Source organism: Dunckerocampus dactyliophorus, chromosome 5 (assembly GCF_027744805.1).
Source record: "Dunckerocampus dactyliophorus isolate RoL2022-P2 chromosome 5, RoL_Ddac_1.1, whole genome shotgun sequence".
In the NCBI taxonomy this organism is placed as follows: domain Eukaryota; kingdom Metazoa; phylum Chordata; class Actinopteri; order Syngnathiformes; family Syngnathidae; genus Dunckerocampus; species Dunckerocampus dactyliophorus.
The window spans coordinates 17,633,934-17,651,474 of record NC_072823.1 but is presented as its reverse complement, the minus strand read 5'-3'; the positions used below and the strand labels follow the sequence as shown (position 1 = coordinate 17,651,474).

Genomic DNA, 17,541 nt, shown 5'->3' with positions numbered 1-17,541 from the left:
CTTTTTCTGAAGGGAGCCATTTGGCCCGGGAGGGTCACCCAGCCCAGCCCACTTTAGCAAGCTTTTTGGCAATTTCTTAGAGGAAAAACTCCCTTGAAGAAAGTCGAGTGAAGTTGTCTGTTTATTAATTTGTTCCAAAGCATTTTATTAGACTTTTAATTGAATAATCGAATCCTCAGTATAGCTTTTATCTAATAGTCATTGAATGGAGTTGGAATGCGGTCTGGAATCTGGAACAATGACACAGAGTGCAATGTCATGGTACACTTGACAATTTCAGGCAAGCAGTTTGGACATTTCTCAATGAGTGCTTGTGTGTGTGTGTGTGTATGCGAGAGCTGCATTTTCCAATCAAACATATTGGTTAGCAACATTAATAATAAGGTCACGTTGCACCTTATACAAGGTCATTGAACAAATACGATGTAATAGCGTTTTACAGCATGTTTTATTACACAATTCTTCCACTTAGACTCTCATGAAATGATATTCGAGGCTAAGTAACACATGGCATGTACTGTACATTTTAAAGTTAAATAACACAAAAAGTTAACAGTCAATATGAGGAAGAATACAGTGCTTCCTTGTAACGTTTGACGTCATGGCAAGTAGCACTTGCACAGTCCACTATAACAGGTTAAAGGCAACTATCAAGCATGGCAAATTATAAATTAAAGCAAGGCTTCATTCCACCGTGGACAACCACAATTGTAGACTGACTCATGCACGAATGATCTGTAAATATGCACTTAATTTCCCTTTAACACCTCCTCTCCTCTGATTGGCTGTAAGTAAACTGTGAGGCCACTTATTCTGCCTGGGTGATTAGTGTCTGTTTGAGGCACAGGAAGGCTGAACTGAGAGCTCAGATCTAATTCAATTCGTATCACAGTACAGTGGTACCTCAGTTTCATTATTCATTCATTCCAAAAGGTTCAACAAAAACTGAAAGGTACCAAAACTGTACCAACTGTACCAGGTACCATAGGAAATAATGTAAATCCAATTACAGTACTTCGTTCCACATACTCAAAAATATGAACAAAATATTTTTATAGATTTTCTATTTTATATATATATGACGAATGGATGGAACTTGTTGATGCGGACTTCCCATACATTCTGGTGAGATTGAATTCAAGAGTGTTTCTCTCCTTCTTTATCAAATTGCTGGCAGTCCCAACATTCTTTGGCCCCATGGCAGGTTATTTAGAAGTAACACTCAATAAAAAATGCACAGACAATGACTTAGCAACGCGTAGGGTGCTTCGTTTTGGCGCTTGATTTCGTGGAATGATACAGTACAGGGCAAACTGACTAGTTTTTTATGTACAATTTTGTATGTAAACCGAGACAGTGTAGGAAAACCAAGGAGAAATTTTGGGGAAAATTTTTGACGAAAACTGAATCATCCAAAAACTCGGGTATACGAGAACCGAGGTTTGACGCTAGTATTTGAAAAAATCTGCCTTTCTGAAGTGTTTTACAAGGACAGTCATTTTAAAAATGAAAAATGTGTGTGTTCTATGGCGGACTTGAAAGTGGGCAGACAGCTGATGTGCATTACTGCTACCTACAGGATTGAAGTAGAACAATAATTGTACTTTTAGAATCAGATGAGTCATGTTTGGCCAGGGTTTGCGCTGTACTTATTCTATACTGACTTACATTAGTAAAGGCAGAATTGTAGACTCGTAACTTGTAGTGGATCTCAGTATATCATATCGATGTGCCTAATATTTGTTTAGTGTGTACATACTGTACATACAGCATATTACTAATGCCATAGTGGTCATGACAGGTAAAATTACTTTCTACTCATTAAAATTATATTATCAAAAATTATCAAAACAACAACAAAAGGTGTCAGGCTAAAGCCGAGGAATTTCAAGCAAATTAGTTAGAGCACAGTTCTATGATGGACTGATAAATAAAATCCAAGAAGTGAGCCTTTAATATTAAAGTCTTAGCCATAGCTGTGAGGGCTGCGGGGATTGATGGGGGAGGAGTCTTCCCTCCCGCTCTGTCCAATCAGCTGGTAGAGGCGGTGGCTCAGGTTCTGAACCTGACAGGTCCCCAGGACGCACCCGACCCTCAACAGCTGCCCCCTCCGGCCCCCGTTGTTGGCGTGGCGACGACCTCGTAACCTACCCTTTCGAGCCAATGACAGCGCTTCCTGATGGAACAACAGTTCGGACAACCACAGCGGGGGCTCCCTTTTTAGTATGGCCCTCCAGCGGTAGCGTCTGTCTGCCAGGGTGATGGGGTCGTCCAGGGCAACAGAGTGATCCAATGTAGCAGGTGTCATGGTGGTGTAAGAAAGCATCATGTATTTGGAAGATTTGTGTGACCTGAAAAACAGATGAGGACGCCATAACTTAAATCCTTTTACACACAAATGTGACTATATTCTATATTCTATATACTGTATACTATGTACTATATTATTATTAAGTATACCTAAGCTTCAAAAAAGGGCCTGTGGTCGATGGTAATGTCTGTAGCATTCAGGAACAAAGTGGTTTTAACAGACTGTATCATCCGCTCCAGAATGATGGTTGCAGTTAATTAGCAACAATATGACAGGGTTGTGCAAGAAGGAACAATGTAGACCATGTTGAAAGGCTCCAGCGCTTCCTAAGAGGGAATTTGAAGTACTTTTTCCTCTTTCCGTCCTGCTGTCTAACCTATTCTTCATCTTCTTAGTGACATTTTCATTCATGTCCATTCTCTTTTGACATTTTGGATTTTACAGTTGTTTGGTGACCAGGAATGATGCAGTGTAAAGTACCGCATCACATTACATGGTCATGCCATTGTTCACAATGTTACTGTTTGGTTAGGCTGTTTTAGACAAGTCCAAACAGTTGGAGAGCTTATTTAGATTGTATGAGAGCACTGGCCCAGTGTACTTTGCTGCAAAAATTACAGTGTTGAACGATTGTACAAAAGTGCAGGATTAATTTTAAGTGGGTTTACTGTTAGTTGGTTTTAGTGTAAAAATTGTGCCAGAATGCCATATGATCTTTATCCCATAAGAAATCCTGACTGGTATTCTGTTCACTCTTCTGGCAACACACACTTTTGCCACTTGCTGTCAACACACACCTAGACACACCTCTACGCAGCATTCACAGTCTAATTCATTAATATTTTGCGAACTTTAACCACACCAATAAAAGATTAATACATTTTCTATACTTCTTATTCTGTTTAGGGCCACAGTAGAGGCTGGAGCCTATCCTGGACTGGTTGCCAGTTAATCACATGGCGATTTAGTGGGAACTGATCCATGCCAGCTCCACAAATGTCAGCTCTGTTCAGCTTTAATGTCACCCATTGCAGCATTTTTTCACAAGCTGTTCACCTATACTGTACTGTGCATCCGGAATGTATTCACAGCGCTTCACTTTTTCCACATTTTTTATGTCAAAGCCTTATTCTAAAATAGATGACTTTTTTTCCCTCAAAAATTCTACACAACAGCCAATAACGACAATGTCAAAAAAGTTTTTTGAAACTGTTGCAAATTTATTAAAAACAAAAACACTGAAAAATCACATGTACGTAAGTATTCACAGCCTTTGCACAATACTTGGTTGATGCACCTTTGGCAACAATTACAGCCATTTTGAATGATGTCACAAGGTTGGCACACCTATCTTTGGGCAGTTCGCACATTCCTTTTTGCAGTACCTCTCAAGCTTCATCTGGTTGGTTGGTAAGTGTCGGTGCAGAGCCATTTTCAGATCTCTCCAGAGATGTTCAATTTGATTCAGGTCTGTGCTCTGGCTGGGCCACTCAAGGACATTCACCGAGTTGTTCGGAAGCCACTCTTTGATATCTTGGGTGTGTGCTAAGGTCATTGTCCTACTGAAAGATGAAAGCCCCAGTCTGAGGTCAAGAACGCTCTGAAGCAAGTTTTCATCCAGGATGTCTCTGTACATTGCTGCAGTCATCTTTCCCTCTATGCTGACTAGTCTTCCAGTTCCTGCTGCTGAAAAACATCCCCACAGTATGATGCTGACACCACCATGCTTCACTGTAGGGATGGTATTGGCCTGGTGATGAGCAGTGCCTGGTTAGCTCCAAACATAACACCTGGTATTCACTCAAAAGAGTTAAATTTTTGTCTCATCAGACCAGAGAATTTTGTTTCTCATGGTCAGAGAATTCTTCAGGTGCCTTTTGGCAAACTCCAGGTGGGCTGCCATGTGCCTTTTACTAAGGAGTGGCTTCCGTCTGGCCACTCTACCATACAGGCCTGATAGGTGGACCGTGCAGAGATGGTTGTCCTAATGGAAGGTTCTCCTCTCTCCACAGAGGAACGCTAGAGCTCTGACAGAGTGACCATCAGTTATTGGTCACCTCCCTGACTAAGGCCCTTCTCCCCCTATCACTCAGCTTGGATGGCCGGCCAGCTCTAGGAAGTGTCCTGGTGTTTCCAAACTTCTTCCAGTTATGGATGATGGAGGCCACTGTGCTCATTGGAACAGTCAAAGCAGCATACATTTTTCTGTTACCTTCCCCAGCCTTGTGCCTCGAGACAATGCTGTCTCTCAGGTCTGCAGACAATGCCTTTGTCTTCATTGTCTGCTTTGTGCTTTGACATGCACTGTCAACACTGGGACCTTATATAGACAGGTGTGTGCCTTTCCAAATCATGTCCAGTCAACTGAATTTACCACTGGTGGACTCCAATTAAGCTGCTCAAACATCTCAAGGATAAACGAGGCTCAGTTTTCACAGTTACAGCATAGAAAACCTGTTTTGCAACCTTCTACTTACATGTTTTTTTACATTATTAGAGCCCTCTATACATGAACTAACACCCTCCCTAGGGGAGCAGAGTGAGCGGCGGACAGGAAGTCACGTTGAGGATTCAGAGTTGAGTTTCATTTTTTCACAACAGTGACCATTGTAGAATACTATGTTAACATCCTTTGAATGCGCTATATTTGTATTTTAGTTAATTTAGCCATTTTTATGATTAAAAATACTTAATTTAGGCAAAAATAATGCATGTGTTTTGACTAACAATAGGCCGTATTTAACCACACAACAGCATGATTTATTCATTAATATATTTTGAAAAAAACATGAAAGAGTGAAATTTGAGGGATAACAGTACTGTATTTGCTACTGCATGATGTCAATTGTACTCTTGTGCTACCTCCAGCGCAGCTGCCCATGCTTTGTGTTAAAAGCAAAAAAGGGGCTTCTCCAACATTCCTACTAAGTCAAGAGTGCAGCATGAGCTTCTTCACAGAGCATCTGCACACACACACATGCATGCACAAATACACTTTCAGTTGGAGCACATCACAGGGAAAATATTTTGTCCCTTATCACAGTCCCAGCGTTTCACTACTGTTTCTTTTGCCAGTGAGTGTATTATGTTACATCCGTCACAGATCTCCAATGCTCCTTTTCCCCCACTAAGCCGGTGATCTCCAATAAGACGCCTGCTGTGGAAACTCATTTTTATCCTTACGTAATAGTCAACACAAAGTCTGAGAACAACTAACCCTGCAAAATTCAAATATCTGGAAAATATGCTGTACATAAAAACACATGAATCTGGTAACAAATATATACAGAGGACAGTCATTTATAATTGATTACTTGATTAGGTGGCATGCTCATTGATGAGATGTTTAGTCCCTCACACACATACTGTACACCAAAAAAAACAAAAAAACACTGGTTGCACATGCTGTGTTTTTGGTTTTGTCCTTAACAACTCTTGCATTTTTGTTGAGACAACTCCTCACTATGCACATGTGTCCTTTGTCCCAAATCTGACTAAATCACCCTCACCTCTGTCTCACCTACGGGCTGCTGAAAGGAATTATCTCATTCTTCTCACACTGCCAGGAACCAAGAAACGGAACTTCACTGTTCTCTGGTGTACAAAGTCTGAAAAACTGTTGTGCTCATTCATGATAAACATGATAATATCATTGAGCAGTGCTCCTCAAACTTTACACCAAGTGCTACCTAAAGAATGCTTTTCTTATGTAAGTACGCACCAATGTTTTTACTACTTCCACTTGACATCAAGACTTAGCTTCGAACATGTGGCTTATGCTCAAATTTTGGTTAATAAATGTGGACTTACATGACTATTTCTTACATATTTCCTGTATATACAGTATATATCCAATATAATTGTATTTGTACTTTATATAAAGCTTTTTTTTTCCTGCATAACACTAAATGGAGCCTGTCTGCCTGCTCCTGCCATGTGATTCTTACCCTAAAATCTTTTAAGCAACTTACAGTGGAACCCCCAACAATGAATGTCCTATGGTTTATGCAATACAATTTGACATTCTGGAAAACTTAGACGTTGAACACATCATGTATGATAAATGTAATAAAATATTTTCTCATTTTATTATCGTTATTCTTTGGTTGTATTTTTATTTTTTTTGCATTTTATGACTGCATTGTTTTGCTTGCTTCGAAGAAAAAGGGCCGTTTCATTACTGAGCAACTTTGTCTTCTCTGAAATGAGGCTTCAGGTGAGTGCCTGATCATAAATCAACCTAAAAATAATTATATATATATATATATATAATGAATATACATATATAGATATTTTTGTTACTATTGCTATAATATCAATATCATGTGTTTCAGGGCATTCATGCAAACTTACAGGATGGATCGATATTTAAATAAAAAAACGAGTCAAACTCATTTTCTGAATAGGAGCGAGGCATCATTTGTTGGAACCATGTTTGGGGTCTTAATGACTCATGTAATCAATACAGTAGTACGGTAGTCTTATTTGAAAAGCGATAACGACGAAACTGAACAATTAAACACGTACCTGTATCTGGTACCGAGGTTCTGATGGATCAAAGGCCGAGTCTGGACGTCAAGGGGAAGGAGCCCGAGCAGCAGACACGTCCACGCCGGCAGGAGCGCACTCATGACCGCGCTTGGGTGACTCACAAGTGCCCCCCTTGAGCTGGATCACACAGGAACGAGGTGGGTTAATGAACACAAAAGATTTTTTTAAAAGTAATTGGTCCTTGAGTGGCTTATGTCTAGTTTTTTCGTGGGTACATCCGAGTTTAAAAAAAATGGTGCTCTCAAAGGGAGCAACTGGACTCTCAGGGCTTTCTTATTTATACTGTAAGGTCTGATTGAGGAGGCAGCCAGAGGATGAAGAGCAGGGAGGAGGAAGGCTTATTTATTGCAAGTCCTACAACAACAATCCCACAGCTTTAACATCGCACCTAAAGAAAAGTGGATTAAAAAAGAGTTTTAATGCATTAATTGTACCACTAATTGTACCAAGTCAAGCCAAAGTGGCTTTAACCCTTTGGAGCCTGGGGTATAGATTTAGCGGTTTTACGTATATTTGTGTTTGTCTTTATATTTTACTTTAAGAACATTATGAGTGAGGCTGGGCCGCATCAAGTTTTGGGAGTAGGGTGGGAATCTCGGGGTACCTCACGATATGGCACGCGCTACATGGCTCACAATAACAATAATATCTTGATACAGTAATAGGGTGAATCAAATAAATAAATAATTTCACAGTTTATATTTTGCTGCATTCAGCTGGGATAGGCTCCAGCTTACCCGTGACTTTAATGATGACAAGGTATAGAAAATGTGTGTGACTCACTCCCCCTCAGTTCAGTGTAGGCTTATGTGTGCATCCTACGAGTAACATTGGCTTGTCGCAGGCCGTTTTACAGTAATCTTTGAAGACAAGTCGCGGGCTGCAAAATGTGACTCGCGGGCCGCAAATGGCCCATGGGCCACGAGTTTGAAACCCCTGGTTTAAAGACTTGTATGCAGTTTGAAGTCTGCATTTTTGATGCAAGTTTAAATGGCGCATCTGCGTGGCTGTGTCATCATAATGCGCCACCTATCATGGGACCTTGTATCTGCTGACATAGATGGTCGTGGACCCCTAGAAGTTAAAGGTGTTTTCATGGAAGCACAAGGAAATTCACCCACTTTCACATAAGCTACTGAACCCAACATGGCAGCTGATATGGACACAATAACAAAAAAGCCATTGTGAGAGAAAGCGTGAGAGGGTGCAAATGGGAGGGTTTAAATACAGTGTATCTATTAGATCTCATTAGATCAGGGGTCACCAACACAGTGCCCGCGGGCACCAGGTAGCCCCCCACAACCACATGAGGCGCCCGCAGGCCTGCTTTTCATTCAGGTTTTCAGTTAATAATGTGAGAACACTAGAAAGAAAAGTATTCTGAAACATAAAATGCAAGTTGTGGATACCAGCATTTTGTGAATGTTTTGGTAAAACAAGCACATTTGATTTGTTTGGGTTGAAATAAGGTATGAAAATCATTTCTACAAAAATGAGTAGCTCGTGGCCATTTTCATTTTCTAATAGTAGCTCTCGCAATAAAAAACGTTGGTGACCCCTGCATTAGGTTGTGCAGGTGTACCTAATGTTGTGGCTAATTGTGCATTTCTGTATAGGTTTACCTCTTCAGGACTCCAAATATTCCACTTGCGAATGTAAAAGTGAGTCTTTAAATGTTCACAGCTCATAAAAACAACATACCCTGTGACACAGGGAGTAAAGAGCCAACTTGTTTGTGAGGGTAACAAAAAGTCGTTTTTGTGTTGAAGGAGAGAACAGCTCAGGCTGTGAAGCTGATTAAAAGAAAAGAAGGCCCTGTACATGGAGGCAGTTTCAGGTCTTAAATAAACTGCTGAGTTTGTCTGTGTCCGTGACTCAGCGCTATGCCGTATTATATGCGCTTAGGCTCACTTTCCAACACTTGAACCTCTGTCTTAACATGTGCCATCGCAAGAACCGAGCAGTGCATGTTTGCTAGGGGTGTCAGACACCCAACTCACAAGACAAGACGATACACAAGTTTGGGTCCAAGAGACAAAATTTGAAGAAAAGTACAATGAAAAAATATGAATGGACAAGCAGACTTTTTTTTATTTAACACAAAATAATGCAGGTGTGTTTTGAAATGTTTATTGTCTCACAAATTGCCACTCAAAGATATTATTGTCAACATTTTTCAGACCAAATAAACCACGGTTATGATAATACACTGTATAATAATAATGACAAATAACGATAATAATAATGCAGGTCATTGTTTTTCTCTACTTATCTTTGTCTAGTTACGTCAGAGCTGTCCACAGTGTTTACATGTGTGGATGAAGACAGCTGCAATTCTAACTCTCTTGCGTCACAGCGGCCTTCATCTGCGCATGTAAACACTGGTACACATACACAACAATGGACAAGTGGCAGCGTGCAGTGATACAACTGGAGAGAAAATAACGTAGAGCGATTAAGAGGTGTGACGGTTTTGTGATGCAAATGTATTACTCTTTTGCACGCATATTGTTTTGAGAAGCAAAACTCTTAACTTAAGAGACCCCAGTAACTGGCTGGAACTACTTTCCTCCCCAACTAAAACCAACCAGAACTAGGCTGGTTGGTTTAGGCGAAGTGGGGGAAAAGTCAAAGTTGATGCACTACACTGCTGATGGGTACGTCATACAACTTCATGTCAAAAAATCCAAACTATCCCTTTAATGTGTGCTTCCAATAAGGCCTTGCACACTGCCACTTCCATATTACTGTATTATCATTCATAGTTCACAGTCTGATTGTCTTCTAGCTGCCCTGTTCTCGCAATACAGCTTTTCTCCAAACGAGAAATCTCATCACGCTTTATTCTCCTGAGATCTTGTGTGCCGAGATCTCACAACATCCCTAATGTTTGCACATATGCTTACTTCTAAATAGGGTCAGGTATTTTTTACATATTATTTGATACTTTTGAAACGGTGCGTAAACCGGTACGTAAAAAAAGAAAACATACAAATTTTGTCCACAAACAATGCCTTTTTATTTTTACAAACATTTTTGACACACAAGCTGAACAGAATAGTAATTTAAATTTTAAAAAAATATAAATGAATTTATAACAAAGTAATCAATTTGCCAGTGTGAAATAAAATCAACAACAGATTGTCATAAGTATCAGAGCAAAACCAGCAGCAATACAGAACACAGGGAATGTCCCAAAAAAATTGCAAGAGTGCATACATTCCGCACAATTCGAGCAGAAATAGAGAAAGCGAGACACAATTCTGGCAATGTCAGACAACCGTTACAATGGTGTTTACTTGTTAAACGTAGATGCAAGAGTCGTGTATTAATTGAGCAAAATGAAGTTAGTTACATGATGTTACTTGCACAATATAGCCACCTACAAGCACTTGCTGCAGGTGGCTGAGTCGGCATCTCTTGAAGTCAAGTACAACCAAAACTTCCAAACGTTTCGTCCTCAGCATTTTAGCTGGATGCTAACCATCGTCTGTGCAGGTGAAAAACTGACATCAACTGTAACACCGTCATGATATTTCACTCGGCAGTAACTATACTTCATTTTTGCCTAATTTCAGTGCCACTAAACTAAAAAGAACTATTAACGTAATAGTAAATATTAGTTTAACACCGAAAGCAGGCACCGATATCCTCTTAGTTTATCGGTCTGTTTACTACCGTATTCATCGGCACCGGTGTTATTATGGTGCCCAACTTCTTGATACTCCTACCCATCTTTTTGGTACCCCTACTTCTAAATTACTCACACTTGGTGATTCTGGTTCAGCTTGGACCTCTTTGTGTGGACTTTGCATGTTCTCCCTGTTCTTGAGTTTTCTCCTTACACATTTAAAAAGATGCATGTTAAACTAATTGGAAACTCTTCCATAGGTGTGAATGTGAATGTGAATTATTGTTTGTCAACACGTGCCCTGCAATCGACTGTTGACAACTCCAGGGTGTACCCCACCTCTTGGCCAATGTCAGCTGGGATAGGCTCCAACTCACCCATAACCCTAATGAGGACAATTTGATTTTTATACTATTTGAGTGGAACCTCTTTTTTTGGTAGGCTCAGTCTAACAGGACTTGTTAGTGCTGAGTAACGTGCTTCGTCAATCTGGCAGCAGGGGGCGTTGTTGTCAAACAGATAGCAGGACTTTTCGCCACAATAGTTTCATGTCAATTTTGAATACAAACAGGTCCTCTGAAACAAGTACAGTTTTCAGATGCATTATTTCAACTGTAACATTTTGCCCTTTTTTATTTTTCAAACACAAGTGTTTCTAGCACAGGATACATACACACACAAGTTGAGTAGTTCCATATACAGTATTATAGTTGAGGGTATAGCCTACTGTAATCATGCAGTCTTAACATTTCTATGGCGGTTGTACATGTTAGAATTGATGGCACATGATGGCACATTGCTACTGGACTGTCGGTTATGTCAGATGAGAGGTGGCCACCAGAAAATTCTGACTGTTTTAATATAAACGTAGAAGACTTGAATAACCAGCAACATCTGTATACATTGGAATGCATTGTTATGATAAATACGCAATCTATAACAATGTCATAAAAATAATAAAAACATAATCTACACATTCAGAGCCTGATACTGTTGACCGACAAACTGCTTTTTAAAGCATAACTTCACATCCTGCTGTAACCAGCAAATGATTCCTGTTTAGATACATCCTTGCAGTCCCAGAGCTGTGATGAGGTCCTGCAGCGGCTCCGTGTCCTGCACATCCAGGAGTGCGTGCTGCCGGCAGAAGAGCGTAAGGTGTGTGAAAAGTGTGTTGAGGTGCGGGTGCAGGCCCAGTGCAAGCGTCTGTCGGTAGTGGGACCAGTAAATGTGGGCCAGAGTCCTGAACAGCAGCAAAAAGACCTTCTGGACTAGAAAGATGAAGCCTGTGGGGAACACTGAGCCTGACGGTAGAGTTGAGCGCTTTAGTCGGAATCAGTGATGTGCAACTGAATGAAAAGTTTGTAACTTTTACCTGCTTTTGTAGGGAACACATCTTCGTCAGTTAGTAGATCCTGAATGTAGGACATGGCATAGTCAAAGTAAAGTGGAGCGGAACACTTCAGCTTCCTGCCGTGGTCATCAGTCCAAACATAAACTCTAAAACAACAGTTGTATACGTAGTCAATCAATGCAGCATTCACCTTTAGATGTTCCACAGTAATAACGCATAGCTGAATTAGTCATTTATCAAGCTTAACTTTCTTAAAATTCTTTAAATGACATGGATGCTCAGGTGGCTTCTTTGTAAATCAGCATGTTTTTAATGTGCTCATCTTTTTAAAAGAAAAATAATTCCCCGTAGTTTCATTGGGTTTGACTTTCTTTTTATGTTGCAGCAGTTCAGCACATAAAATACAGATGACCTTTAAAGAATCAGTTAAAAAATAACACATATATAACCATATCTTATGATTGCTTTAGTTCACAGTGGAACACGCTATTAACTTACGTGTCGCCTGGTCCACAGGCAGTCGGGCAGGTGCTGGGTGTGCAGAACTCGGACAGCGCACTGGAGAACAGGTTTATGTGTTTGAAAAATGTCACGGCTGTGGGGAAACCGTGGAAGGGGAAAATGAAGCCCTGTTAATCTCAAGTCGATGAAATTGAAGAGTTATGTACTCACTGTTGCTGGCCAGCCACTCAGCCTTGTCCACGCCAGGCGGCAGTGCCGTGAGGGCGGACATGTCCAAATGAGTGATGTGCTGGCACACGTACTCCTGTTGGAGGTACGGACGCTCCTCCAGGTTATTGTTGTTAATCCCCCTTTGGAGGACAGTGCAGGGGTAATGAAGTGAAAATTACAGTGTGAAACAATCAATAGGTCAGTGGCATATCTGCTGCAGTCACTAGATAAGACATAACACACTCTGTGGCTAAACAAGCTTACACTGCTGCAACTGCAGAGTGTGAGTGTGACGTGGGCACTTAATGGAAAGTAATTATACTGTCCAAGAAGAAGACAATGCTGCAGATCCGAAAAGTAAACAGCTAGAAGACCACTGTGTCAAATAATGTACAACCTTGCAAGAGCTTGTGTAATGTAAAGTGGATGACATGATTTGACTACATGCAAAGCAGTGAGACAGCGTTAATCTACACGGTTCAATTGTAATATTTGTGGTGTCAGGGTACACTCAGCTGACTCCATGTCTGCAGGTGTGAACAGTTGTCTGTTAGTCAAAGAGATGCGCTTTAGTTTTACTATCTGCTGCAATTGTGCAGAGGAATCAGGCAGCTGCCACACTGTTTTTAGACCGCAGCTGAGTTTATTCAGTGTGACCTTGCCTGCATAGCCTGCAGTGATAAGAGAGAGACTGTGCACTTTGTGGGGTTTCACTCCTACTGATGGGCGTAAGAGAAAGTGGGTCGAATGGTCAGACTTAAAAGTGAAGGTCAGTGAAGCCAAACCATGACAAGTTTTATACAGCCACGTTTCCACAAAGCAGTACAGATCAGTTTGGAACAGTAAACAGTCTGGATTGTGTTTCTAAGTGGGATAGCAATACCTGTGTCAGCTATGTCAACATTATGACGTCATAGGAGCCCGACACAGTATAAACTATTATATTGCTCAACAAAGAAGAGAAATACTATACTAGTAGTACAAAGAACAACAATGGAGTAAATTTAGCATTACTAGTGGACACGTGTTGTTTGAGAAATGGTACATTTTTTTGTCTTTTGTGCCTCGTTAACTTGTTGTTTTAAAGTGGACACAAAACATCACAACTTCACAAATAACATTTTAACTTTAACTAGCAGACCCAGCCACATAGATTTTCCTAGTCAAACATTTGTGTGGCTATTTGTTGCTTGGCAGAGTTCATTGGGCTTTGAGATCTGACAGGAACAAGAAATCAACAAGACACATACGAGCAAACTTACAAAAGCATTAAAAATAGCGTGAGTTCCTTACACATTAATTTTGAAGTTGAATAACAGCTCTGTATTAAATGTAAGTGAAATGCATGTACAGTACCTTCAATTTTTTAATGTATGTATAAAACGACGCAAATTACGTTTCATTTATGTTTCAGATAGAAAGAATGGAAAAATATCTTTGGAGATACATACATGCTTTTCATTAGACATCTGAGATTATTTAATAATGTTATTAAATATTACTAAATTGGGAATAGAAAACACACACTCAACTCAAGGTACGGTGCCGCTGAGCTTTGTACCCCAACAGAAGGGTGCCAAAAATGAAACACTGCTGAATAGGGATGGGCATCTGACTAACTTATGTTGATACACTAATTAATTGATTCATACACTTTTAAGACTAGTTGATAAATTGCAAGAACTTACATTTTGCACTGTTGGCTCTTAAGGAGGTTCTAGTAGAGCTTCAAAGTGGGAGTGGAAACAACCATTAAACTGAAAGAGGCTGTTCATCCGCTGATCAAAAGCGAAACACCATAGCTAAAAAAAGCATTGAAACTTCACTAAAATAGAAATAAAGTGTTAAAAAAACACAGCTACTTGGAAATGAGAGGCTGTGTTTCTTGTTAATCACCTCAAAAATTGGTTTGGGCATGCATGCTTGATGCCAGTGTTTCCAGGAGGCAAGTGGGAATGTTGCTCCAGATGGTGATGGCTTCACAAAGGGCATCAACTGTCTCCAACCACCTTTGTCTGGGATGTCCATTTTTGTAAACTACCCTTGCCATCCATACCCAAATGTTTTCAATTGGTTTTAGATCAGGGGAACATGCAGGATCGTCCATGAAAGTGATGTTATTCGTCTGGAAGAAGTTCTTTGTCAGGTGGGCATTGTGAACTGCAGCGTTGTCCTGTTGACAAACCCAGTCATTACCACACAGACGATGGACTTCAGTCGTGAGGGATGCCCCCTGCAACACTTAGCGAGCTGCCGTTTGACACCCCTGTACAACCTGAATCTCCATTGTTCCATTGAAGGAAAAAGCAGCCCAGATCACAATGGCGCCCCCTCCACTGTGGAAAATATCTCAGGTGGGATCTCCTTGTCATGCCAGTAACGGTGGAAGCCATCAGAACTGTCAAGGTTAATTTTTTTTCGAATCAGAGAATAAAACTTTCTTCCACCTTTCAATGTTCGGTGCTCTCGTCCAAATTCCAAACGTTCAATTTTGTGGCTTTAAAGGAAATGAAGCCTTTGAAGACATTTTTTGTTCTTAAAACCCGCAGATGCCGTCTGATGGTTATTGGACTGCACTCGTCACCAGTAACAACCTTCATTTAGGCCGAGAATTGTCCCGTGTCGGAACCACCACCTTAGAGCCGGTAAAAAAAAATTCTGTTTGCCACTTTACTTTTTCGTTCCATAACCCTCAGCATATTTGAAGAAGCTTCAAATGACTGTCATACTGCATCCAACCTCAGCAGCAATGGCGCGCTGCGAGAGGCCTTGCTTATGCAGCTCAACAATACAACCACGTTCAAAGAGAGAAAGCTTTTTTACCTTTGCCATCAGGAGATCATGACAGTGTGAATACCTGACAGAAAATTACACTGAATACACATTTTTTGATCACTTGTTTCACTTTAATGCTTGTTTGCAATAAATTGCTTGCTCAAAATGTTTTTTGTCTCACTTCCATTTTTTCTTTTTGTATTTTGAAGTTCTACTAAGAACATCCTTAACATCCAACGGTGCAAAATGGAAATTCTTTCCATTTTTCAGCTGGTCTTAAAGTTTTGATGAGTAGTGTATTTTAGACTGTAAACTAGTTGAGAGTTTCTCAACAGCACCTCTGCTGGTTGCAGCCAGGTAGTGCACTCCATTTTGCCTTGAGAGAACACAATATTGATTCTTATTCTCATCCCTAGTATGAAGGTTATTTTGGTACCCTTGGCATGTTTTGATAAGAAAAGCACATCCAAGTGAACTGTGCTGCTTGGTGGAAGTGGGGCTTCAAAGGAAATGGAGTGAACATCCTGTGCTGCTTCAACTCCTTGACTTTAACCCCTTTAAGGCCTCTCGGTCTGTCAGTGGTCGCCACACAAAAACACACTGGACCAGCAGCTGCTGCTCAAATGATGTGTTTGTGCGTAAACACGCATGTAGTGTGCGTGATCCTGCTGCCTCCATCTAGTTTGTGTGTGTGTTTACCTTGGCCTGCTGTCGTGAGGGTGCAATCAAACACTACGTATTTGAGAGCAAACATTTGCACAGTAACTGAACTCCGCTTTCGTTTCACACACTGCATGTGTTCCTGTTGCTGCTGGAGGAATCCATTGATGCCATCACGCAAATATGCAACACACACTCTTATCTGGAGAACATTGCTCACTTAAAAAGTATGTGTTCACTTCCTCACGTTCTCAAACTATTGGGCTTTTCGACAGAGAGAAATTAAGGCACGACTTACAGTTTGTCATTGTTGATATCAGGAGGAGCCTTGCCGTCTGCTTTGGTCGCCGTGGGGTAACTATGGCAACCCCCCATGGCACAGAGCTAAGAACAGAGCTGTTGGTCGAGCCTGCCCCACTTTGCCATCCCAAACATGCTAACACACACACACTTTCCCATACGCTGCAGGCAACATATGGCAGCCGACGTCAGCCATCGTATGGATCCACACACAGCTGGCACACCAACTACCTTTTTTTTTTTTTTTTTAACAAGTTTGCTAGTCGGGGGGAAAAAAAGTAGTCCCAGGAGTTGAAGATTGTTTCCAGCTGTCCTCTGTTGCTCCAGTCGTATGTGCTGTTAGTGTGCATTTGTCTTCTTTGTCTGGAGTCCCACGCCCCACAAGCTCCTCCTCTCAGCTCTGAGCGGACAGGCAGGTTTCTCCAACACGAGTTAAAATACTCTTACGCCTCTTCCCCTTTCTGCAGTGTTTGTGTGTGTGTGTGTGTGTGTGTGTGTGTGTGAAGAGACGAGCAGCAGATGCATATGACAGAGTAAAGGTGATTGAATGAAGAGGGATTAGTCGCCTGGAGCATCAGGTGCGTGTAGGATCATGTGTAAAACTTGATAAGATGATGACACAAAAGACTGGATCACATAAACGTACTTCCTGACTGCCTCCAGCACCACATATTTGAAGCCTTTATGTTTGCACTGTGGGGAGACTGTGTGACAGTGTAGCATGTACGTTTGATCGCGGTGGTGTCCGTGTGAGATGTATGGTGTGCAACAAGAAGCTTCATTGTCCATTAGTTGACCCGCCCTGAAGTTAAACATATTTGAGCCTGCTGTTCTCGCTGTGAGTGAGTGCTGTTGTCTTACTATCTTTGTGTGGCACCACTTTTAACATCCCACCTTTACTGCGGGGACATTTCTCAGAAAGGACAGTTAGGCAGGTCCACAAAAGGAAAAATTCTAGGATGAGCTCCTTTAACGCTATTAAAACTGTAAAAGTGTGTGCGGTCTTGTCTTTCTGTCACACAAATCTTGACACCCCGCCTTTATTGGGGGGAGATTTCTCTTTGCAGATACATTTTGGTAAAACCCCATAAGAGTGCTAGTATCAGATCATTTTGTGCTGTTAGGGGTCTATTCCACACGCTTGACGTTAAGCACGTTTACCTTATTCCATACTCCTGACACGGCCACTGCAAGTAAAGCAGACCCACCTAATGTAAGCTATGAATGAAGGCGGGCTTATGTGATTGATTTACTAGGGAGGCAGACCTTGCCATGGCGACATTTTTT

At 41.1% G+C, this 17,541-nt stretch overlaps 2 protein-coding genes across 3 annotated transcripts; both read right to left on the bottom strand.

Annotated features, from left to right (window-relative positions):
* Positions 1 to 241: 241 nt before the first annotated feature.
* adm2b (adrenomedullin 2b) lies at positions 242 to 7,152 on the bottom strand. Its single transcript, XM_054776788.1, has 2 exons — positions 6,839 to 7,152; positions 242 to 2,351 (listed from the first exon to the last, which is right to left on the bottom strand). Exons 1-2 carry the CDS (start codon positions 6,940 to 6,942, stop codon positions 1,967 to 1,969), a joined length of 489 nt encoding a protein of 162 aa, XP_054632763.1. The 5' UTR covers positions 6,943 to 7,152; the 3' UTR covers positions 242 to 1,966.
* A 2,720-nt stretch (positions 7,153 to 9,872) lies between these two features.
* LOC129181955 (MOB kinase activator 2) lies at positions 9,873 to 17,206 on the bottom strand. 2 transcript variants are annotated; one of them, XM_054777767.1, is made up of 5 exons: positions 16,253 to 17,206; positions 12,520 to 12,659; positions 12,346 to 12,442; positions 11,869 to 11,993; positions 9,873 to 11,630 (listed from the first exon to the last, which is right to left on the bottom strand). In XM_054777767.1, exons 1-5 carry the CDS (start codon positions 16,327 to 16,329, stop codon positions 11,506 to 11,508), a joined length of 564 nt encoding a protein of 187 aa, XP_054633742.1. In that variant the 5' UTR covers positions 16,330 to 17,206; the 3' UTR covers positions 9,873 to 11,505. The 2 variants fall into 2 exon arrangements, with proteins under 2 accessions (XP_054633742.1, XP_054633741.1); XM_054777766.1 differs by having other exon boundaries at positions 9,874 to 11,797; positions 16,253 to 17,180.
* Between the last annotated feature and the right edge of the window lie 335 nt (positions 17,207 to 17,541).